Consider the following 22,907-nt stretch of genomic DNA (forward strand, 5'->3'; position numbering starts at 1 on the left):
TTCTTCGTTACATTCAGGCATCAGTTAACATCCATAGCAACGTCAGAGATCAGTCCATATCTAGTTTCCGTTTTGATATGCTGTTTGAGACTGTGACGTGCAGTGACACAGTGCTTTTTCCTTCCTCAAGACTCATTCTTTTCCTTTCCTAAAAGCTTCCACAGTTAGTATAAAGCTATTGGAAAAAGGCGAGCGAGCTTTTCGAATCTTTCAGCAACCCATAAGGATACCCAATACTCAGCATTCAGGGAATTTCGATTCATTCATCCTTTGAAAGCACCTTTGTTTTGGCACTGTCAAGCCTTTCGGAGACACAGATGCACATATGTACTTCTCATCCAGATACCCATCATGATAAGAAATGCAACCGATAATATGACGGGAACACTCAAGAAAGCTGTTGCTTCTATTCTCCATCCATCCTCACAAGAATCAAACCCAAAGGGGGCAGCAGACCAGAATAGAACCCAGGAAAATGATCACACAAGGACAGACAAGATTCATAACATTAATGGACCCGAAGCAAAGACAGCGAATAGTTTCTATGGAACGGAGAGATCTCGATTGCAACGCGGTGCACCAAAGCTGCCGACGATAACTGGATGTAGCCCACAGTTCTATGCCCCTAAACCGGCCCCCGTGCCACCGGATATGGACAGAAAAGGAATACTATCGAAGAGTAGTAAGATGTGGAACACTGTCTTCAAACGCGTGGTTAAATTCAGGGACTCGAAGTATGTTAAGAAGTTTAAACATACATGGGGAAGGAATTCAAGTTTAGTGGCCAAGGTAAGCTTCATGAGCTTCAGTGATTCAGGGATTTGGCTGATATATCTCATATCAGCCCCGTGAGCGAGTCTTTAGGTTCAGGGAAGTCAGTAAAGGGTCTCATGTGTATCCATCACTCGCTTATGATGAGGTATCGGAGGTGATTGTATGTGAATTTTTCATTTGTATTGATGTTAAGTGAGCACTAACACATACGGGCAGAAATTTAGAGACAAGGGGATGCGACATGTGAAGAGTCCTCCAGCAAACCCGGTGACCCAGGAACCCATCTTACCGTCAAAGCCTCTCCCTTCTCTCCCTCCAGACGCTGACCCTGTTGAAGATATCCGTGCCGCAATAGGAACTCCATTTGCTTCAAGGTTGACACCTCCACGCCGAACTTTTCCTCGAAAGTCAAAGATAAAGGAGGAGTGGCTTGCTTCGAGCCTTCCAGAGGCTGGATCTCCAGTCCAAGCAGGAGACAAACACTTCTCGACTGGAGGAAACAATCATTTCCTGACTCCGGCACCCGCCAGCACAAGGACTCACTCTACGGTATCATCACTGGTTCATTTTTACGAGCAGGAATCCTCTACCCTTGAGTACCCTGGGACTTTTGACAACCGTCTACAGAAATCTACATCTACTTTGACTCTTGAAAATCTGTCGTCAACCTCTACAGATACTGCACCAAACGCTACGCGTCCAGATAGTGACAACCCCTTTCCTGAGTACCCTATCATAGAAGACTCGGAAGCTGCTACACGGAGACATATCAAGTCCTTGTCTAACGTCCCTGCACTTCTGTATGAAGGATCTCTAGACTCTCTGAGAGCTAGCTGCACCTCAGGAACTGTGCGATTGTCCTGTAACACGCCCTTGTCACAGAACCAGACGGAAAGTCGCCTTAGCATTCACTCTGATATTGCCGCGACAAAGAGCAAAACACATCTGAGTCTCAGTCCTTCAGTTCAGTTCTCACACCACTCTGCAAATCTCTCTGCTTACCTCAGAAGAGCGTCTTCATCGGCTGATTATTTACGTTCACAATACGTTTCTGCCAACAAAGCCATGTCAGACTCATACCCTATTAGGACGAAAAGGCAGCTTGGCCAGTTATCACCATCTTCTCCTCCTCTCCCTGACTTGGAAACTATTGGACGCAGCTTCTTTCCAGGGAATGAAAACGCAGACAGAAGGCAGATGTCTCCAACCGGGGAAGAGTCTCATTTAGTTCCTGCTCCGATATTGTCTGCGCCTGCCCAGACTTCCATTCCAGCAGACGAAAGAATTGTACCTAGCGGAATCCCAATAGCCAGTGGAATCCCAATAGCAACTGGCTCGGACTTGCTGAACTCTCCAATACGGTACGAAAGACGTATCATACAAAGAATGAATGCCTCTGTTGAGAGCCGCAGTTCGATACATGTTCCTCTCGACGTCACAAACACCAGGAATAATGTGCCTCTCGAAGACATAGGCCCAGTTAATGCCGGTCCATCTCTCAAATCAAACACTGACGATCTACTGGGCTCTCCCAACCCGAAGTATGGTGATGCTGCCTCTCCCACACCTAACATTGACGATCCACTGGATTCGCCTATCCCTCAGTATGAGGATTCTGCATTGACGCCGTCTCTTCGACCGCAAAACGCAAATTCAGCAGCAACCCCTCTGGTGGACACTGACGACGACATCTACACGAGCAATGGACAGCTTCTCTTGCGCCCACAAGGTGTTTATACCGGAGAGTATCGTGCAAAGCTTCCCTCCAGACTCAGACTAGATCTTGGCCCTACCATGCATATCTCCAGATCTGCCGATAAACTCATTATGGGATCTCAGGACGACGTCTCTCCAGACAACCGTACTCCTCGACCGACCCAGCGCTCCCTTGGGGAAGGAATACGTGCCTCTATAGGTAGTCGCTTTTCAATCATCAATCTGAAGAACGCTGTCCAAGGCACGGAGAACGATAGGACAGAAACTGGTCCCTCCCTAGTCCAAGACGACGATGCCCATAAGGGTTCCAAGGGCAAAGCACGCGCTGACAATGAGACATCGTCCCCCACTGGCACTCCTCGCTCCAAGAGGTCTTCGGCGCAGACTCTGAAGCGGGATTTCAGTGGCAAGGAGATGAATCTGTTTCGTCGACTTGGGAGTAGAACCAGTTTGTCTAGTTTGTCTAGCTCTGGTTCGAAGACGTGCATACCTGAAGATGCACCCCCCGTCCCAGCGGTTCCAGCAGAATATCATATGACTGCTGCAAAGGGCAGAAATACCCAGCGTGGTATTTCACGCCCTGACTCTGGCGAACCGTCTGCCGCCGCAGGCAGAGGCCTGGCAGCAATGCCAAGCTTCAATACGCTTGTGGCAACGGGGAGAAGGGACTTCAGAGATAGAGCCCTCCATTCCCACCCAGTGGACACAGAGGAGGTGCGGACCTCGAGGGACTCCAGGTTCCCTCTCCGCACCTCCTCGCTTCAGTACCTGGGTGGGAATGGTGCTACTGCCATACGTGGACCTACGCGTATGAGGGCCGCTGATTCGGTTCCCGAATTCAGCGAACGGGGGACGGTGCAAGCCCGGCCTGCTACTTCCAGACGCTTCGGCGTTCTGAGAAGCGTACTCGGCTTCCTTGGGAAGTCGAAGGCAAAGGAGGGTAAAACCTCACAGGCAAATGGCTGGAGGGGCCTTAAACGGCCCTCCAAAAACCCAGCCAGGGGCAAGCAGATCTCGGCGCCGCGAGATTTCATAAAGCTCACGCCGAACTAAGTTCCCCAGGGACTTGGTTCGGTGTGGGATTTGTGGCCGTCTCCCGTTTCTTCTCTGGGTCCTGGTGTTTTCTGCGGGTTCTTCGTGTTTTCTTTGGTGTTTTCTTTGGTGTTTTCTTTGGTGTTTTCTTTGGTGTTTTCTTTGGTGAAATAATACCCCTGTACGAATAAGTGTCTTTTCCTTTCCTCAATGAGGAAAAAAAAAAGGAAAAAAGAAAAAAAAATTTAAATAGAAAACAATAAAAATTTGTCTGAGTATATATGTTCTTCCAACGCTCTTAGTAAGCTCTCCCCTTAAAGGAACAATCTTTATGATATATGACCTCTTACAAAACTCTGAAATGTTCAGCTCACAGACTCTATCTACACTGCAAATAATCCTTTGTGATGATACCATCCTTGGAGTCTGGAGGGGGCTACCTAAAAGTGGTTCACTACACACAAGTCTTTCCATTGCCGTGACGATTGTTGTGAAGCAAAGTATCTCGGCGCCTTTGAACGCAACCAAATATGGGTGGGCTCTACTCGTTTCATAACAGACCTGGACAAGTGATAGCACCCAGGGAAATATCTGTTATTATTCTTTTCACTCCTTGCACCTCCACTGTTCTTCTCATGAACAGTTCCAGGTTCTCCTCTCTACCTACATCTTCATATCAACAGTCAAGCATCGGCTCTTCCTGATTGCCCGGCCTGATTCAATAACTCCTTTCTACTACTCCTACATACTCTATCTTTTCAAGACCGCGAAGATGGGGAAAGGGCAGAGAGCCAGAGTTTGTTTACCCCCCCCTCCTCTCCCACCCCCCTGAATCTTCGGCCCTTCGCCACATGACATACACAAGCTCTGACGAGATATACAGCTAGCTGCTACTCGTGAGCGTTGGAGGATTCTCGCAGAAGGAATACGCAAAGCCGAGACCGAGATTGAGACTGGAGTTCCTGCTGCAACTCCTCCGGTCATTGCCTCTCCTTCGCTGCAGTCCGTAGCTGTGATGGAATCTGTGGAGCATTTTCCTGCGCTGCCCACTTGCGAGACCTCTCTCGTGAAGAAGGGAAATGAGGAAAAAGAGAAAGAGACTGAAGTCGAACATGTCCTTGGGGCAGACATCTCTGAAATAGCAGCAGAGAAACATGACGAGAACAAAGTCGATACTACCAATAAACATGCCGACGAGGGCGAAGAAGCTCCTACTGCTATCATCGACACAAAGACCAAAGACGCTCCAGCTCCAACTGGGATCTCCAAACAGCCTGCTACTCCTCTTACCGCTGAGGACAACGCCCAATCAAACTCCAAGAAGAAACAGCGCCCCAAGCGGAAGAACAGATTCAACAACCAACACGACAAATTGAAGAAGAAGGAGAATCGCAGATCTGAGACTGCCCCGACTGTTCCTGGGGCTGCCACCGCTGAGAATAAACAAAGCGCAGAGCCAAGGATTACAAACTCTACCGAGTTTGCCTCTGTCCCTTTCCATAGGCAGTACGAACAACTTCACTGGGGGCCTTTGTATCCTGCTGCTTATCCGACGACGTACCATCCCGTTTACCCTCCATACCTCAGTCCTTACTCGGGTCTGGGTGGTACTGTGCGCCGTAACTACATTTCTCAGTCATCTGGGGTTGCGAACATGACTGAACATACTTACTCGCACTACCTCAGTCCTTATTCTGGACAGGGTGGTATGGCACGCCGTCACTTTGTTCCTCAGATATCCGGGGCTGCCAACATGAATCACTACAATCATTTTTCTGGTCTTGGTGGTACTGCGCGCCATAGCCTCGTTCTTCCGCCACCTGGCTTTGGCAATATGAATCAGTACAGCCCTCGTAGAAACAGAGGAAGTCGGTTCTTCCCTCGCGAGCGGGTAAGTAAGAATCTAAAATCGAATTGACCAAAATTATATGACTGATACCATTAAGGCCAATGAGAATAGGAACCGGAACCAGGCTGCTGCGGCGGAAAGCGCCCAGTCCGCCGAGCTGCGTGCCACGGCGCCGGATTTCGTCCCAAGCGACAAGCAGACTTAGGCCTCAACAAAACGGAAGATGACAAAAGACCCATTGGGGTTAGTCTATGAATGGGTTTACTGGTTTTTAGGGCTTGCTATCAGTCTCCGGTCAGATCGTGGTGTGGTTGGTAACATTATTATCGTGCATAAATGTCTAGTAAGAAAGGGGAAAGACAAAAAGCTTTGTTCCCATCTATTCAAAATCAACAATTGCTAAGCACAAATGGAAAAACATTCCTCTGTGTAGAAAACACGGGTATAACAAAACAAACTAAATGAACAATGGTTCAAGATATCATAGACCTAGCCGTATCTCCTGTCTTGGATCTCATCTGCAGCTAGTCTGACCAGCTGCGTGATCGGACCTCCTCTTCTTCTGTGTCTCCTCGGCTGCTTAGGAAGATAACTCATTTCCGCTTCGTATGGATCTGCTGGAGTTGGCTGGTATCTTGGCTCTGAAGATCTCGGCCCCTTTCCCTCACGCTGATTCCGGTAACCCTGATCTGCTGGGTATCCAGTCTGTGGTTGTTCCGGATCAGCAACCGACTGTCGAACCTGCAATGTCAACCCGATACCAAGACAGATCACGACGACAGCAAATTCCTCCAGAACAGCCATGACGAGCATTATTGTCACATTGCCGGTGATCATGTTGAAGTCTGAGTTGTGCACGAAGACAGAAAGGACCGAGTAAATGAGCCGCACGAGAATGAAGGGCAATGACATTCCCACCGCGGCGAGAAGGCGATGCTCTCCATCCTCAATATCGTTGTATCTGCCACGGAGGGCAAGCAGGATAAAGCAAATGGCTACCCAAATGACCACGAAGAGGATGATACCGATCTTCGTTTCGATTTTGGGGTGCGCAAGAGTCGCGGCAGAAGAACCGCCGGTTGTTTGACCGACAATTCCTACGATCAGAGCAGCCAGCGTAAGGAAAAGGAGTCCTCGAAAGATGAGTGGGTTGAGCGGTCGGTTCGTTTTTCGATCGATCGAATCATTGCTGGTTCAAGGGGGGGCATCGTTAGCTTTTGTAGTTTCATAGAGTAAAGTTGGATGGATAGGTAGCATTGGTTCAAACACTAACATTCTCGAAAGAAGACCCGTGTTAGCATGAAGTAGCGGTCCTACACCCACTGACGAGCACACCGCATATGCAATATACAGGTCGGTTGATGTTGGATAGCTGATTGTGGCTAGATAACAGCATGAACCCACGATGCGGGCAAGACTGAATATGATGAAATAGTACCACCCGGAACTCTTCCTGAAACCATGTCGAAATGCCAGCAATAGCGCAACAAAAATGGCGGGTGTGTAAAAGATGAGTTCCAGGATGGAGATCCCATGGCGGTAACTGATAGCCATTGGAGACAACAAAGATCCAGCAAATGTAGCAGTGGGCAATGAATAGGTAAGGAAAAGGATGAAGTAGTCAAAATGAGAGGCTCGATAATTGACTTGCAGCTGAATACCTTGTAACTACTGCTTATGAGCATCAGATCTCATGAGATCGCGGGGGGGTGTTATATAAGTATCTACGAGTAACTATGCCTCCAGCTGCATGGTTTCCTATTTCGGTAATCGTTGCGATTTTACCTGCAGCAACAATAATAATATCCAGCCAAATCAAAAGGGCAGTGCATATAATTATTACACGAGTTGCATGAAGCCATGGGTTGCCTTATGCGCCCCTAACACCTCTAGCATCTCGTCTCCCGTGGCTCTCGTGTGTACTAAACAACCAGCTCGCAGTCTAGTGTGATTCGGCTAAAGGTAAATTATCATTAACCTCAGCGCTCAGCCTCTGGGATTTCACGCTAGATAAGACTATGAAAAGCTTGACCTGTCGAATGCCAAGACGGGCTCTACTTAATTACCTTCTTCTAGGACGTCTCATTCGTTGAGAAACATCGTCGAAAAACTTCTGGTTCGCACGGCATACCGGATTCGGTTTGGTGTTCGAGAGACGTGGCTGAGCACTTATCTTTTCCTCCCTTATTATTATGGGGAAATGATGGAATATCGACAAAACCAGGCGTGTTTTTTGACAAGATCGCCATCAGCTGCGCCAGGCAGCAGCAATTCGGCACATGGATTGCTAACAATCGCTGCTGCCTGACCGAATGAGAGCGAGAAACTACAGAAAATACGGGGTCGAAAAATATCTAGCTAGCCGATTCTAGAGTGTCAGGGCCCTCGTACCTAATGAAGTTCCAAAGTTAACGGCCTTAAAAAATCTATCAGCAGCTGAAAGATACAGGTGCTATTTAGTATGTAGGCGAATGTTGGAATATATTTGAGAATGACTAAGAATAGGGCAAACGCCTGCTTTGATATCGAGGCCTTAATCAAGTCTCAAATCGGAAAATGTCTGCTACACACAACAACATAACTTCTGTGCGCAACGTATTACTGTATCGTGGAGTTCACAATATAGGATGAATTAGCACTACGGCGTATACGGCTCTGGAAAGATCTGGTGTCCGGCCAAGTCAATGGGTAGTGCTCGAGGGTGCCGGCGGCTGTCTCGGTCACAAGGGGATTCAATACGCGAAGGAAATGGGTATGCGCATCGTTGCTGTTGATGGTGGTAAAGACAAAAAAGAGCTCTGCATGAAACTTGGTGCGGGACGCTACCTTGATCTTACCACACAGAAAGATATTATGGAGAAAGTCATGGATATAACGACGTATGGTGCACATGGAGTCATTGCATTGTGACTGCTGCAACTCGGGTCGTACAGGAGCAACTACCCTACCCTCTGGGCACTTCGTAATGAGAGGTCTGATGCGGATGACCGCCCATGACCATGGCTCCGAAGGATTTGAACGTAGTAGAATCCATCACAGGTAGGAGGAGAGACGTGGATGAAGCTTTCGAGTTCACCTCACGAGGACTGGTCAGGCCAATCCTGGTCAAAGGTTGAATGGAGGACATCAACGTCTTCGCGAAAAGGATGTTGGCTGGGCAGCTTCCAGGTCGAGCAGTAGTCAAAATTGCTGCTGACTGAATTTCCAGTGCTTCAAAATGTATAGAAGAATAAGAAGAAAAGAATAAAAAATAAAAAATAAAAAAACACCCATCCCATATCCATCACTCCAAGCTGTATAGCCGCTGGATACTTCGTACCGTCCCCATCCATGTCCTGTGTCATACCAGACAATCCAAAACGATGTTGTAATGATGAAACGAGGAAGTTCTGTCCTGTCTGCGTTCACCGCGGATTATCAACTTCCAATAGTTTCCTAAGATTAAATAGTAGTTCACTTGAACGCGCAAAAAGAGAGAAAAAAAAAAAAAAAAAAAAAGGAAAGAAAGAGATAGAATTCACTGTGGTAGATTCCAAATGAAGTCGAGCGCACCGTCTTCCATTCCTAAAGACTGACCGCCTGCCGTACCGAATGGTGCCATAGAGGGATCGAAAGGGAGGAAGAGCCAGTCATCCGGCGGCATATCGGTCAACGAGGGGACAAAGTCCGCATCGAACGTCTCCTCTTCCATGGGGTCATTGGATGCTTCTGTACTTAATGCCTGTTCTTGAGGCAGCGAAGATGATGGCCTCGTAATGTCGCAGCTTGTCCCAGTCGTCTTAGATGATGCGGCGAAATGGCGTCGCAGCCGCGAAACATGCACCTCAAGAAGTGTTGCATAACGCGCTGCCAAGTGTATGTCGTCCAGTGTATTCAGTCTCAGCGCCCGGATGCTTTCGTCAAGGATGTCGAGAGATTCTTGGAGTTTCGCGTTGCGTACTCCTAAGCTGAGAGCTTTAAGCAGAAAGATAGACGAGCTTGTTACACGAAGAAATATCCTGACGGGGGCGAACTGGAGAGCCTTGTCATTTGCGAGTTCTGTTACTTTCTGAAGTATGGAACAGCATCCGTCGATTACTTCCTGGATGAATTCGTAGTCAACCGGGTCTATACTCATCGCGCGAATATTCGCCATGAGATGACCAGTCGACCCATATCCGTCTACCAGAAGACGTTCCACTACCGCCTGCATTCCAATAGAATTCATATACACCCGGACGAAATGGTATTCGATGAATAATAAATCAAAAGAACGTTTTCCTAGATCTGTGGAGGTAGTATTAGCGATCGTGCTTGGTCATACTCTCCATGGAATCCAAAAGTGAGGTGAGGGTGTGATAATGAAGGCACCATACCTCTTGGACTAAGATGGGTTTCACGCCACCGCTGGAGTAACTGACGAAAGTGGTCTAACAGACCTATATACCGTCCACTCTGTAGCTGATTAGTGGCTAACGACGTAGACGGGAAGAACATGTCGTTGATAGACCCCATAAGTTTTGTTAGATCCATCCATGATACCATGAATGCCGACCACTCATCAGCCGACTCATCGGGTGCCCGCATCCAGAGACGGCTGATAACAGTACGGTTCAAGCTTTGAGGCATTAGAGATCTGCAACCTATTCGAGAAGCATGTTGATTAATATAGATGTAGAGCAAGCGCTGAACGCGTTTCTGTCGATAGCCATATTGCCCAGATGAGCCTGGCATACCGTCATTATTCGTAGCGCTCGCCGACTTTTCAGCGTCTGACTCGAAGATTCCAAGTTCATAGGCAAGTGACAATGCACAGCCAAGTAACATCCAAGACATCCTGTCAGACCTTGTCGCAGGCGCTATGACGTCTTCAATCCATCTGCTTGAGGATGAAATCTGATCTCTTGACATGCTATAAGATGGCTCCTCAAGCGTAAGGACTAAGTCAGAATCCCACCCATCACTGTCGGGTGGGAAATGGAGAGAGCGAGGATGCCACTCTGACATCAGCAGAAGCGCCTCTATAGTGCCAACAGTCCGCGTGTTCCGTTTTGATGACTTTTCCTGCCCCAATATTAACCTCATAATCAGCTGTTCGCAATGCTGCCATAGACGGTGATGGATGAAGAAACTCCTTGAAGCTCCGCCGCTGCCTGGTAGAACGTGATATCGTGAGGATATCATTAAGATAGTGCAACAGAGTATGGGCTCATCTTTGAGAAGCAGCTGGTGATTATTGTGATCACTGTAGAAACCACACAGGATAGGGGACAATGGTGACATGTTTTTGAAGAATCTATAAAAGATTAGTATAGGAAGTATGGTATAAGAGATGGGTGCCCAGCTAACAGGTCAATATATGTGACAGCTTCTCTAGCAGTGAACCATCCCATTCTTACGAACCGACATGCCTCCCAAATCCGAAGGACCTCCTTCCCCGCATTTGAAAGTCTCTCTGGTTCATTAGTCATGGCCATCGAGAGACGAGGTTGAGTCCCTTCATGGGCAGTCGTGCGCCCATTCTGTTCCCGGCGGGGAACATTGTCAACATCGCCGGCTGGGTTTGTCCCATTTTCGTGAGCAGTAGCTGCCTCGAAGAGAATGTTGAGCGCATCATTACCACTGGAAACAACGGTACGCACCATCGAGCTGTCCAAAGTCATCGAGACTGATCGGCTCTCTGCTTGATAATTCTCGTGATGATGGGCTGGTTGCGCACGGCCGCTTCTAGCCTCGTCGGGGGACCACTGCTCCTCAGTATCGTTGCGGCTATTAAGTCGAGGATTAGCGGATGGTGATGAGAATTCCGATGCTGCAATACTGTTCCTCCCCAAACCCGGACTCCTGGAGGTCCCTTCATGTGCGGGAAGCAGCTGATCCGTTTGAGCTATAGAATTATTAGCGAAACTCTTGCGAAAATTAAGGATTTATTGATACAGACACGTCCTCCGTCTCTCCCAGGCTCTCTTCTTAGGGAATACGCATTGCCTCTGCTCTCTGCGGCACTTTGCACAAGGCGGCCCAGACGGTTTGCCGTCGGCTCCGCTACCCAGGTCGCATTTTGCTTTCCGTTGGCGACATGGGACGCACGCTTTGTATGCTCGCTGCCTGGTCTTGGTTGGAGTAGGGGCTTCCATAATCAGTAATCTGCATATGAGAAGCGGATAAGTGATACAAAGTTGATAATATCACAGATGGCAGATTGATAGCCGTTGATATCCGTTGATATCCGCTTCCGTGTGTGGGGTCCGCTCCGTGCAAAGCAACGGCCGGAGAAAACAACCTTGGAAATAAATACCTAAGTACAACAATAATATTTTGCTTGGGTATCACCACTTGGTTGTTTAGGCACTAGGACGCCGACGAGTGGAATTTCGAGCGCCAGGCATGAAACTTGACTCTGCACTGCCACTGAGCAGGCAAGAGTGGCGGTGAGCACGTGATCATGTTGTGCATGTTTCTATCGGTGAAGCAATAATAATAATATATTTAAACAGCTTCCTAAACTCCTGGAGAAAGGAGAGGCTACAAAATAAAGCTAATCCCACAGTTGTCTAGATAAAACATCCCCAACATACCTATCGCTCTGGACCCACCAGGACAAGACTAAGTCCAAAGTGATGGAGGGCCAGTCCAGGGAAATCTTGCGGGTGATATAGAATCTAAAGGAGATGCTTGTATAAAGAAATATCATCTTTCAGCAGATTGCCACTAATTCAATAGATATAAACGCGGACTAACGATAGCTGAAAGACCAAAATGCGGATCTACAGGAAGCCTACGGGCTAAGTTGGAAGGTACCTTGTGAACAGCAGGACCTTTAACAAGATCATGGGTAGAGGTGGCAGCTCATTACCGTTAGGGACCTATGGGAAATAGAAGATCTTTTCTACCTTAGTACAAAATACTGTATATTCATTATATACCATGCATGGGAAGAAGTGGATTAATTCGTCATGCTGACGAACATATAACACGCATAACTAACTATATCGACATAGAACGATACTAGTCATTGATACAGCTCATTGGTCGGGGAGTCCGTCCTTGAAACACCATAGGGGAAACCAGACAGGCGCATGGAAATAGTCATAACGAATGAGAATGCGAATGGGTATTTCTATCCCTACCAATCTAGGATACTTGATAATGGAAGAAACATAACCGTTTTCCTTTTGGGGCGGGAAGACGTCAACCTTACCAGAACTCAGAGTCTCCCACATGGTTTACTTACCATGGTTCGGCTACTTAGAATATAGATCCTGGTGATTCTTTCACATGGGGCTAGGAAACGGCCTGTTTAACGCCCTCGTTACTTGCTTCTTGATACGCTCTTACTACCGACATCATGATAACATGGAATGACGTATATACTACATTCGAAGAATATAGAATAGTTCTAGTTAACGTCATATAGTACTATGCTAATTGATGTAGTCTACGGAAAGCGGATATATATTGACCTTTTGTCCTCCCCGTCGAGCATAGCATCTTTAGATCTTTCATTCTATCACACGAACTACGAGAACCATCTTGAAATTGCATCTTGAGATAACCCTGCAAACATGGCACCTGCATACAAAGTCGGCGATACTGTGCGATACAAGCCTGTTGGAGGTATGTGCTGCTCTTCCTTCTCTTCCGTATCTCTTCTTCCCTACAGAATACCAGTTTAGTAGCTAACGAATACTGATACGCAGGACCGGACTCCAATACTTCCGAAAGTGTCGGCACCATCAAGTCTGTCCTAACTGAGCCGGGTAACCAGGCCGGTCGGAACGTCGATGCTAGTGAGGACGATCCGAGATATGAGGTATGTATTATCCTCATGGACTGGCTTTTATATGATATTAGGTGTTTTAAGAGCATAAGTCTGAAAGGTGTGCAGATCGAAAATAACAATACCGGGAAGACAAGCACGATTTACGAAAGTAACATTCTAGGGAAGGCTTAGGCGAATGATTAGTTGAGATCTGTCTTTGGTTGAAACGGACACGCCGAATAGTTGATATGTCAATACAATAATCACCAAGGACGATCTTCTTCAAAAGAGTTTCCAGTCCAGAGCGTCTGTATATAGTATGTCCATAATGCAGACTCCGTAAATTGCAAAACGTGCGGTATACTAGGTCTAGCTGTATCCAGTAATAGCTTATAAGACAGTTAATAAACCTATAAGCAAAATATGTCAGCGCGTAAAGCGTTTGTCCAGATAATCTGTTAACTATCCGTTTGCAGCAGGCTCTGATATCCTAATTACAGAACAGAACCTACTAGATTACTAAGATCTAAATTCTTTGTACGCTAATAGGAGATCAATATGGGTTTAAACCCCCCCTAGAAATAGATTGAAGCAAGCAGTTTAAGCGGCCTAGATGTATAAGCTGGGTGGTTCAATTCAGACTATACTTCCGTGCTTTGGATTCGACCAAATAGGAGGATGAAGTAAAAAGCCCTGAGCTTTCATTTACTATTCTTCTATGAATTATGAGAGCGATATGGTGGTGGGTGGAGAAACATTCGCATCTTCCTGTAACACACAGCTATGAAAAATGTTCCGGAAGCTCACGCAGAGATAATCGCAATGAGCCGACCTGCAACTTGACATCGTCGAACTCCAACTCTCTATGAAGGATTCTTCCATCGCGATCCTGTTCTACTCAACAGCGGATTTCCCACAATTCCCACAATCCCCACAATCCCCACGCCGTGCTCGACGGTCACTTCATTACGCAGTGCGCTGACTTCCCCACTCTTAGGCGGAGGCGTAGTAGTCACAATAATAGTCTAGCCTTGGTCTCCTGTTCCGGTAAGCATCGGATCGTCGATCATGAAGATGTTTTCACTAGCCTCAGGTCAGGTACCTAATAATGGAACAGCTCATCCATTCGACACAGCTCCCCTCTAATTACATTTTTGATCATGGTCGTTGCAATTTGATTTCTCTCGAGGCCATCAGTCTTCGCTTCTACGACGCACTGGGAATAACATACTCTATACTGAAGAAGGATAGAGTACCTACCTATGGAGAGACCGCATCGTGATTATTGATTTCTATTCTCTTACGTTTGGACGCCCGGTGGGCTTACTTAGGTTTCTGGCTAAAACTGATCTCCATGCTTAATTTTGACACCACACCGGTACACCCACTCTTCTGGTCGTGACGGAGAAGATGATGCTGATGATACCGATTCGCTGGTTAGTCTCAAAAGATGGGGCCGGGCTTGTTTTGGATGATTCGGCGATCACTTGATGGTTGAACTTATCCTCAATCGTGGTCGCAAAAGGAGCCTCATGGCGTGGGAATTGTGGGAGAGGATCTGATAACTTAAAAGCACAGCGAACTAAATGGGAATTAGGGTTAAGCTGCCGCGTCCTTCCATTCTTTAGCCTCAATGCATACGTCGCCGTCATCTCCGTCGTTTAAAAACACCATAACCAGATACCCCGATTTGACATTGTCAATCAACGGACCAGATCTGCTCCGCTATCTAGTGACGCGTCCTAATCTTGGCAACTATTAAATTGGAACTTATTCGGAGACCTTCCATCCTCCATATATTATTATTATTAAAAATGGAAACGACGGCACTACTACTTAAGTATACTATTCTAGGTTTGGTATTCTCTTACGGCTATGTATGGAATGGCGATGCCAGTGGCTAGGCCGTTTTCTCAGCCTTGTTGTTTCCTCGATCTCCAAGGCTACGCGCCGGAGAATATCCGAAGACTTCAAAAGAGGTGTCCAGCATGGACTTTATAAGGATAGTGACTTCAGCGAAATTGAAGCCGTCCTTGCACTCGTTGCATCCACTCGTTCACTTGTTTGGTTCTTCTATTCTCACACTCGTTTTCCTCTAATGGGAATCAACATGCGTCGAGCTTTGGCCGTAGCTGCCATCGCAGCGTCCGCCAATGCAGCGTCCCTTGCGGATGTTTGCACAGTGTCTAATGTGCAGGCTGCTTTACCTGCCAATGGCACCTTGCTCGGCATCAACTTGATCCCATCGGCTTCAACCGCGAGCCCTGTCTACAATGCCACCGCTGGAGGAGGAATGGGTTCTACGAGCACTACCACTAGTGCTGAAACATTCAATTACTGTAATGTGACAGTTACCTATACGCACCCTGGCAAGGGTGATACTGTGGTGGTCAAGTATGCTTTCCCTAGTCCAGGTGATTTCAAGAACCGATTCTATGTCGCAGGTGGTGGTGGTTACTCCCTCTCCAGCGATGCAACTGGTGGTCTTGAATACGGTGCTGTTGGAGGTGCCACCTCAGCAGGTTACGATGCCTTCGACTACAGTTACGACGAAGTGGTTCTGCTTGGCAATGGCTCCATCAACTGGGACGCCACGTACATGTTCGGATATCAGGCATTGGGCGAGATGACGATTCTAGGAAAAGCCCTCACGAAGAACTTCTACGGGCTGTCTAGCAACACCAAGGTCTACACTTACTACGAGGGATGCTCCGACGGTGGGCGAGAAGGTATGAGCCAAGTTCAGCGCTGGGGTGAGGAATACGACGGTGTTATCACAGGTGCTCCAGCCTTCCGTCTAGCCCAGCAACAGGTTCTCCATATCTTTTCATCTGCTGTCGAGCATACGTTGGACTACTATCCACCTCCATGTGAACTGGATAAGATCGTGAATGCCACTATTGCTGCTTGCGATCCTCTGGATGGGAGAACAGACGGCGTCATCTCTAGAACGGATCTCTGTAAGCTCAACTTCAACCTGAGCTCAATCATCGGTGAACCCTACTACTGCGCGGCCGAGAGCAGCACGTCCCTTGGCTTCGGCTTCAGCAAGCGCGATATCAAAGGAGGAAATCTGAACAAGCGTCAGGCCGCCGAAGGCAGCACGACCAGCTACCAACCAGCCCAGAACGGCACAGTTTCCGCGGAGGGAGTCGCTGTCGCCCAGACAATTTACGACGGTCTCTTCAACTCCAAGGGCGAGCGAGCCTACCTCTCATGGCAGATCGGTTCCGAGCTCTCTGACGCTGACACTACCTGGAACAATGACACAAAATCATGGGAGCTCAACATCCCATCCACCGGGGGCTCGTACGCGACCAAATTCGTCGAATTGCTCGATCTCGACAACCTCTCGAACCTAGACAACGTCACATACGACACTCTCGTCTCCTGGATGGAAACCGGCATGGTACGGTACCTCGACAGTCTCCAGACAACCATACCTGATCTCACAACCTTCCAATCCTCCGGCGGAAAACTTCTTCATTACCACGGAGAATCCGACCCCAGTATCCCCACCGCCTCCTCCGTGCACTACTGGCAATCCGTCCGTTCGATCATGTACGGTAACCTCTCTGAGGAAGAGAGCCTCCAGGCCCTCGAGGATTGGTACCAATTCTACCTGGTCCCCGGCGCAGCCCACTGCGGGACCAACTCCCTGCAGCCTGGCCCATACCCAGAGAACAACATGGAGATCATGATCGATTGGGTCGAGAATGGTGTGAAGCCAAGTCGTCTTAACGCGACTGTCTCCTCGGGTCCTTATGCTGGCGAGACGCAGATGTTGTGCCAGTGGCCGACTCGTCCGCTCTGGCACGGGAATAGCTCGAGTTTTGACTGCGTCAACGATCAGAAGTCTATTGAAAGTTGGACTTATAGTTTCCCCGCGTTCAAGGTCCCGGTCTACTAACTAAGCGGGTTTCAAAGAGTAGTTTGTTTTCTCTACTCGTATTGCTTGAACAGATATTTGGCTGCTTTTTTATTTCGCCTTACATATTTTGGAGATATCTTTTTATAACTATTGAACGTACATATTGTTAGATAATAATATATGTTTTCGATCTCCTACACCTTCCTGATCGGGGTTGGCTAGAGCTGTCCAAGAGATGTTTCACCCAATCAAGCATCTAGCAGGCCCAAGATATATGGCTGATGCTAGTTTCAGTTTTCCACTAGCTTCTGAGAGATCCATCCGCGTCGAGATGTTCAGTATAAAGCTATAACAAGTTAGGCATCTCAATAAAATTGATGAATCTAGTCTACAATAGAGCGAAAAGAATGAAGGTCGAAGATAGAAGAGAAGATAAAAAAATCATGTGCATGCAAATGCGCAATATAGCCGCCTTGAAAGGATGAACGCCGGAATCGATCCGATCGCTTGCTCGCTGGGAATCTCTTAACGAGGACACAACCACTGTATAGTTGTCCTGCATACAGATCGACCGATCACGTTAAATAACTCTAGTAGCAAAAGTCTCAGGTCAATTCCAGTAACAGAAGAGATAGAGCAATGGGGAAAATACCTAGTCATGCAAAAACCGTCATGTTGAAACGAAGATCGTGCTCTACAAGCTGGCATTCACCTTCACTTCAGCGCCAACAATCTCTGTCAAAAGAAAAGTCAGTAGCTGTTTCTTTCTAGCTACCCCTCCATATATGGACGAGGGTCTGAGGCAAGGCTCACACAACGCACCATTCCACGCCTGAAGGGCGTGCTCCTCTTCATCCCACCCCCAAAGGAACTTCTGTGTCTCCCGATCGGCCCACTTATCGGGATTAGATGCTCCATTCATCGAGGCACGGAATTGCTCGTCGCGCGCTCTTTGTTCGGGGCCATCAGGCAGGTGCAGTGTGATGCGGTTGTCCGTCCCTGACTGCTGTACAGTGTCTGCACGCTGCTTACGGGACTTCTCGTAGGCCTGTAGGGCCAGGGGCACCTCGCGGGGAGAGGAGATGGCAGAAAGAAGGACGCCCAAAGCAGCAGCATCCTCAACGGCTTGAGCAGCACCCTGTGCAACGTATGGTCTGATAAAGAGTTAGCACGAACCCGTGGGGAAGCGGGAACAAACGGAGATGTCCTTACAGCATGGGATGGCATGCATCTCCCATCAACGCCACACTACCCTTGACCCATGTCGGGAGGGGCTTGTGTAGACAGAGCTTCCACTCCAGCACCTCGTCCTCCTGCACCAAATCGATGATCTTCCTCACCCGGGCGTCCCAGCCAAGATAGTCGTTGACCATACCCTGCTTTGATCCCTTGGTGGTCCAACCCTCCTCAACATTACCTCGATCCGGATGCGTCAAGACGACATTGTACAGCTCGTGCTTGCGAACGGGATATGCGATGACATGGCGTCCGGGTCCGATCCATCGGGTGGCATCGGGCTCATCGATCAGCTGCTTCAGCTCCGGGTCCGTCTCCATCACGCTGCGGGGTAGAATGACTCTGTACACAGCATCTCCCGTCGGGTACGCTTTGATGTCATCGTCCAGGAGCTTGCCGCGGATCACGGATTTGATGCCGTCGCCTGCAATCACGACATCTCCAGACACCACCGTATCGTTGACCAGTGTCACTGACGGGGGCTCAAAGGTGACATCCTTAACCATCGAATTGACCCGGAGCTCAACATTGGGCAGGGCCAGAGCTCTTTCGATCAAAGCGTTGTGTAGATCTGCCCGGTGGATGACAACCTGCTGTCCGTAGGCCTTGTTGACCGGCATCTTGCCCAGGACCGCTCCGTTCTCCCATCTCAATACGTTGATATGCTCAAGGGGAACATCTGTTGCGTGGATCAAATCACTGACACCCCACCCTATTGTATCCCATCAGAACCTGCTGTGTATGTCCAACCTCTCTGGATAGATTGCACTCACGGTCGAGTAACCTCAACATGTTCGGGGAAACCTGAATTCCGGCACCAACCTCCATAAGCTGTACTTGTAAGTTAGCATCCTGTCACGCATTTCAGGAGCATTGTTTCGTCCCACGTACCTTGGGTGCTGCTTCTACGATAATCACCCGGTGTCCCCGCAGACCAAGTGTGAGAGCAGCTGCCATACCCCCGATTCCTGTTCGCCATCAGCTTTTGATGCCACTGCGCGCGCTGTACATGCGTCATACCTGCTCTATAAGAAAATTATTAGCTATCATTCTCGAGATATGATGGAACAGATGCATCGAAGGAGCCATACCCAACCACGACCACCGTCAACGGCGTCTTCGCCTGTGGTACCGTCACCATGATGGCGATCGTCTGACCAAAGCCCGGTATCGACTGAGAAGAGAAGAAAAGAACCCGGAGCGTCCCACGTGAAAATTTCCTGCGCGCGAAGAGGCAGCGGGCCGTATCCAGTGAAGCAATTGAATCACTTCACCTTGATGTCGCGGACCTGGCTTGTCTTTATCTGCCTCCGGGAAGTGGACAGAAGCAGAACCGCGAGGCTACAGCTCGAACAGCCGGTCGAAGACCCCATCTCGCGATACTGTGCCCCCACGACCTCGTCTTGCGACGGCAAAGACAGCGAGGGTAATGCCGTCCGAGATGCGCACTGCCGGTCCAGCCGTGCGGGGCGCGGGACCCAAGGGACTGTTCTCCGGGGCAATTAGTAGTAGATTAGGGTCCGGTCTGTGTGCGGCGACTGGCGCAAAAAATCGGCCCAAGAAGACAGGAAAAGCGTGGAAATTTGGAAAAGCGTTCGGCGGGATCGAAGGCTGCGGAGCTTGGCAACAGATTGATACTGCAATGTCCTATGGGATAGCGCGCGGTGGAGGAGCAGTTGGCGTCCTGAGGCGTTGGCGTTCGGCAGAAATCCTCGGCAGCGCTTCTCTTTTGGTCGTGCCCGGCTGTCAGTTCCCTTTCATCTGCCGGTTCTCCCTCTGTCGCGAACTAACTAATTATTTGTCCAGTTCAACGGTGGTTCAAGTCTCATTCTTCTTTTGTGAGCTGTAACTATTCATACTTACTTAGTTACGCTGTTCTGTTTCCCTATGTCATCTGCCTCGTCTGCCATCGCCCGTCCAGTTCACGGCAATGATGGCTTCTCTCTCTTGCCGATACACGAACTCACTAACTCTCTTTGCTCACTCACTCAAAGACGAGTCAAGTCATTATTATTGCTGTTCTCGATAAGGAGTACAGGAGTTCGTCTGCTGCACACGCTATGTATGGTATTATGATGATTCTGAGGCTAGACGGGGACAGTTCCGGAGAATTCACTCCGTTGCTGCAACGCCCCGGGGATGCAGTATCATTATTGAACAGTCGGAATACCCCAGCGATTGGCTCCTCCCCGGTGCCCTGTCATGGCAGAATAAACAAGGATGCTTCAGTTACAACGTCCATGCAGTGGCCAATCTGCGATGCTGGTAGTATACATTATTACATACAGTATCAGAAGGAAATGTGCAACGGCCCTGGCTGTCTTGGATCAGATAGCACAAGCAGATATTTACATCCATTATTATTGTTATTCCTTCAGCCTCTGCCCTCTACGAAACCTATGAATCAATCCGTGGTCTCTCATCTGCACGTGGTGGGCTCCCCGTTTCCCGTCCCTTTCCCCACAGGTTGTTCTTCTGCTCCACAGGTCTGAGTCGTTCGGTATTGCCTTTCCAATGCGGATCCGAGAACTGCCAATATCTATCATTTATCTACGGACTCACTTTACTCCGGCCGTTGATCAGTGATCGTGGATCTCTGAGCTAGCGGAATCCAGAGCCGTTGTCCCATTCGCGGAAGGATTGATGCTGAGTAGATATTGGGCTCGGATCACCATGCGACAACGTCCCAACGACCAGACTTCAGGACAATCTCTTTGTCTGATAACTTGGTTTCACCCTCGTACGAAACCAGATCAGAGAGAGCCTGCAGGCCCTCCCGCTCAATCGTTGCTTGTATCTCAGGCTGCGAGGTGTGATCCGACACTCAAACGGGCTGGGACGCATGTTGGGGCCGTTTCTGTCATCTCAGTCAGACAACAACAATAATGATATATCCCGAGACAGACTGCCGGGGACGGCCAGGAACACATACGTATAGTCAAAGATGTTCATTGGAATCTTGTTTCCTTGCTCATCAACGGCCTTTTGGATCCTCAAAACCCCACAGTAAGCGGGCCACCATGATGAATGTATGTACCCTGTTCCACAGCCCCTGGCCACTGCATACCCGACGGCCCCAACCGAAGGTCATGTATTCTCTGTCTCCCGGGTACGGACGGCTGTCAGGGCTGCCTTTGATGTATTATCTTTCCGGTTTGAATCGGTCGGGATTCGCGTTCATCGTGGTGGATAGCCCAAACATTCCCTTGGACCCAGATACCTTTGGGAAAAAGAACAGCCACCCCTGTGTGTTGTCAGTACCAGGCACTAGCGTTCGTATTGTTATCGCGCTGAATGCATATCTTATAGATGTTCATCTTGGATTGGAGCATGGGGTTGGCCTCCAATGATTGCTACTGACCGCCAGCGGAGAACCTCCTTTACAAATGCCTTGACTGTCGACATAAGGCAGCTTGGGCTCATCTTCGAACGTGGGGCTGCGCTGATGTCCAACAGCCTGGTCGAGTTCCTCCCAGGCTTTTGGTAACGTCTCTGGAAAGGCACAGCAGGGGAGAACGAACGTGATCGGTGTGGAACTGGATATACCGCTTCCCGCACCAAAGACTTCCCATCATCATTGGGAACTTCTTGCCAGGAACATTTTCTCAGGCCAGCTGCATGACCACAATGACCTCTGTTATAATAGGATCCGTGAAGCTCACAATTCGTCTTCCAAAACCGATGATAGATACAACACTTGCGGCATATCGTTCAAAATGGCTAACATATGCCTTAGGGGTAGATAGCAGGTTGTAGGCGACCACCTTACTCTCGTCATTCTGGAAGCTGCGATAACTCCTGACTTATTGCAGACTGACACCCATGTGCGTTAACCGTCGATGTAGCCGCCAGCGGTCCCCAGAATAACTGATCCAAGCCAAGCTCTCCGAAGACCACCATTCGCGGCCGCAAAGCATAGATGCCTGCGCGCATGTCGAGCAACTACGCAGCCCATGCATCGCGGATCCAAAGTGTCGGATTGCGACCACTCCAGAATGTGATCAGGGGTGCCTTATATTCCTTTACAAATTGCTTGAAATAGATCCAGGGTTTGCCGTCTGGTAAGGGGTGGATATCAGTGTGTGCCAAACTGCTTTGCATAAATAGCTTCCGAATACAGGCCCAGCCGGATATTCCTCACTGCTGGTGTCTCTTACTATGATCAGGATTGTCCTCTCATGTATACGAATGCTGCTCCAACCGTCCATCTCGCAGAACTATTTACCCCGCTTGTGAACTGCTACGAGTTTGGCTCTGGACGTGGGACCTGGTGCCAATATCTACGAGATCGATGTTAGCACAGCATCATACCACCAATCGTCTGGTAAGGTAAACCAGATTGCTAGTTCTTCCAGCTCCCGCGTCTCGTAGAGTAGATACATTATTAAACTAGCAGGGATATCTCCAATGTGTCTTTAAGGGCTGAGGATTCATAGTCAACTTGCCCCACAGACAGTTAAGGTCGCATTAGGAAGACCTTCCTATCCTTTGCAATAACTATTCATCATTCCTGCATGCAAATATTAGATCTCTACCAATCTCGATAGACGAGTAGGCACGGAACATGGGGCATGAATGCTATGACTGTCTCAATCGCGTGCATTCCTGACATGGGGCAGTCGAGAGAGAAAAAGAGCGGCAGAAAGGGATGTTCCGACAGAGCCAATGTCATGCTACTTTCACGACTA

General features: G+C 48.6%; 8 protein-coding genes across 8 annotated transcripts; 4 read left to right on the forward strand and 4 right to left on the reverse strand.

Moving 5' to 3' along the window:
- The first annotated feature begins 2,863 nt into the window (after positions 1-2,863).
- Positions 2,864-3,690, forward strand: C8Q69DRAFT_460930 (hypothetical protein). The gene has a single exon (XM_028630207.1). It carries the CDS (start codon positions 2,905-2,907, stop codon positions 3,541-3,543), a length of 639 nt encoding a protein of 212 aa, XP_028486381.1. The 5' UTR covers positions 2,864-2,904; the 3' UTR covers positions 3,544-3,690.
- A 604-nt stretch (positions 3,691-4,294) lies between these two features.
- C8Q69DRAFT_505619 (hypothetical protein) lies at positions 4,295-5,576 on the forward strand (the record flags this gene model as incomplete). The annotated part of the gene is made up of 3 exons (XM_028632723.1): positions 4,295-4,318; positions 4,406-5,413; positions 5,469-5,576. 3 exons carry the CDS (start codon positions 4,295-4,297, stop codon positions 5,574-5,576), a joined length of 1,140 nt encoding a protein of 379 aa, XP_028486382.1.
- On the reverse strand, positions 5,543-7,149 carry C8Q69DRAFT_526530 (hypothetical protein). The gene is made up of 2 exons (XM_028633639.1): positions 6,645-7,149; positions 5,543-6,560 (listed from the first exon to the last, which is right to left on the reverse strand). The coding sequence occupies exons 1-2, from the start codon at positions 6,923-6,925 to the stop codon at positions 5,861-5,863; spliced, it is 981 nt and encodes a 326-aa protein (XP_028486383.1). The 5' UTR covers positions 6,926-7,149; the 3' UTR covers positions 5,543-5,860.
- Positions 7,150-8,857: 1,708 nt separating this feature from the next.
- On the reverse strand, positions 8,858-11,687 carry C8Q69DRAFT_203063 (C6 transcription factor). The gene is made up of 4 exons (XM_028626111.1): positions 11,292-11,687; positions 10,700-11,237; positions 9,727-10,646; positions 8,858-9,637 (listed from the first exon to the last, which is right to left on the reverse strand). The coding sequence occupies exons 1-4, from the start codon at positions 11,485-11,487 to the stop codon at positions 8,889-8,891; spliced, it is 2,403 nt and encodes an 800-aa protein (XP_028486384.1). The 5' UTR covers positions 11,488-11,687; the 3' UTR covers positions 8,858-8,888.
- Positions 11,688-12,699: 1,012 nt separating this feature from the next.
- C8Q69DRAFT_460937 (hypothetical protein) lies at positions 12,700-13,513 on the forward strand. The gene is made up of 3 exons (XM_028630208.1): positions 12,700-12,967; positions 13,051-13,163; positions 13,239-13,513. Exons 1-3 carry the CDS (start codon positions 12,916-12,918, stop codon positions 13,302-13,304), a joined length of 231 nt encoding a protein of 76 aa, XP_028486385.1. The 5' UTR covers positions 12,700-12,915; the 3' UTR covers positions 13,305-13,513.
- A 1,709-nt stretch (positions 13,514-15,222) lies between these two features.
- Positions 15,223-17,022, forward strand: C8Q69DRAFT_443155 (Tannase/feruloyl esterase; the record flags this gene model as incomplete). Its single annotated transcript, XM_028628896.1, has 1 exon — positions 15,223-17,022. One exon carries the CDS (start codon positions 15,223-15,225, stop codon positions 17,020-17,022), a length of 1,800 nt encoding a protein of 599 aa, XP_028486386.1.
- A 655-nt stretch (positions 17,023-17,677) lies between these two features.
- C8Q69DRAFT_485714 (putative salicylate hydroxylase) lies at positions 17,678-19,360 on the reverse strand (the record flags this gene model as incomplete). The annotated part of the gene is made up of 7 exons (XM_028631847.1): positions 17,678-17,718; positions 17,806-18,137; positions 18,196-18,931; positions 18,993-19,050; positions 19,111-19,187; positions 19,240-19,244; positions 19,311-19,360. 7 exons carry the CDS (start codon positions 19,358-19,360, stop codon positions 17,678-17,680), a joined length of 1,299 nt encoding a protein of 432 aa, XP_028486387.1.
- A 2,001-nt stretch (positions 19,361-21,361) lies between these two features.
- On the reverse strand, positions 21,362-22,152 carry C8Q69DRAFT_443157 (hypothetical protein; the record flags this gene model as incomplete). The annotated part of the gene is made up of 3 exons (XM_028628897.1): positions 21,362-21,463; positions 21,581-21,711; positions 22,023-22,152. 3 exons carry the CDS (start codon positions 22,150-22,152, stop codon positions 21,362-21,364), a joined length of 363 nt encoding a protein of 120 aa, XP_028486388.1.
- Positions 22,153-22,907: the final 755 nt, after the last annotated feature.

This window comes from Paecilomyces variotii (assembly GCF_004022145.1).
Source record: "Paecilomyces variotii strain CBS 101075 chromosome Unknown C8Q69scaffold_3, whole genome shotgun sequence".
Classification (NCBI taxonomy): domain Eukaryota; kingdom Fungi; phylum Ascomycota; class Eurotiomycetes; order Eurotiales; family Thermoascaceae; genus Paecilomyces; species Paecilomyces variotii.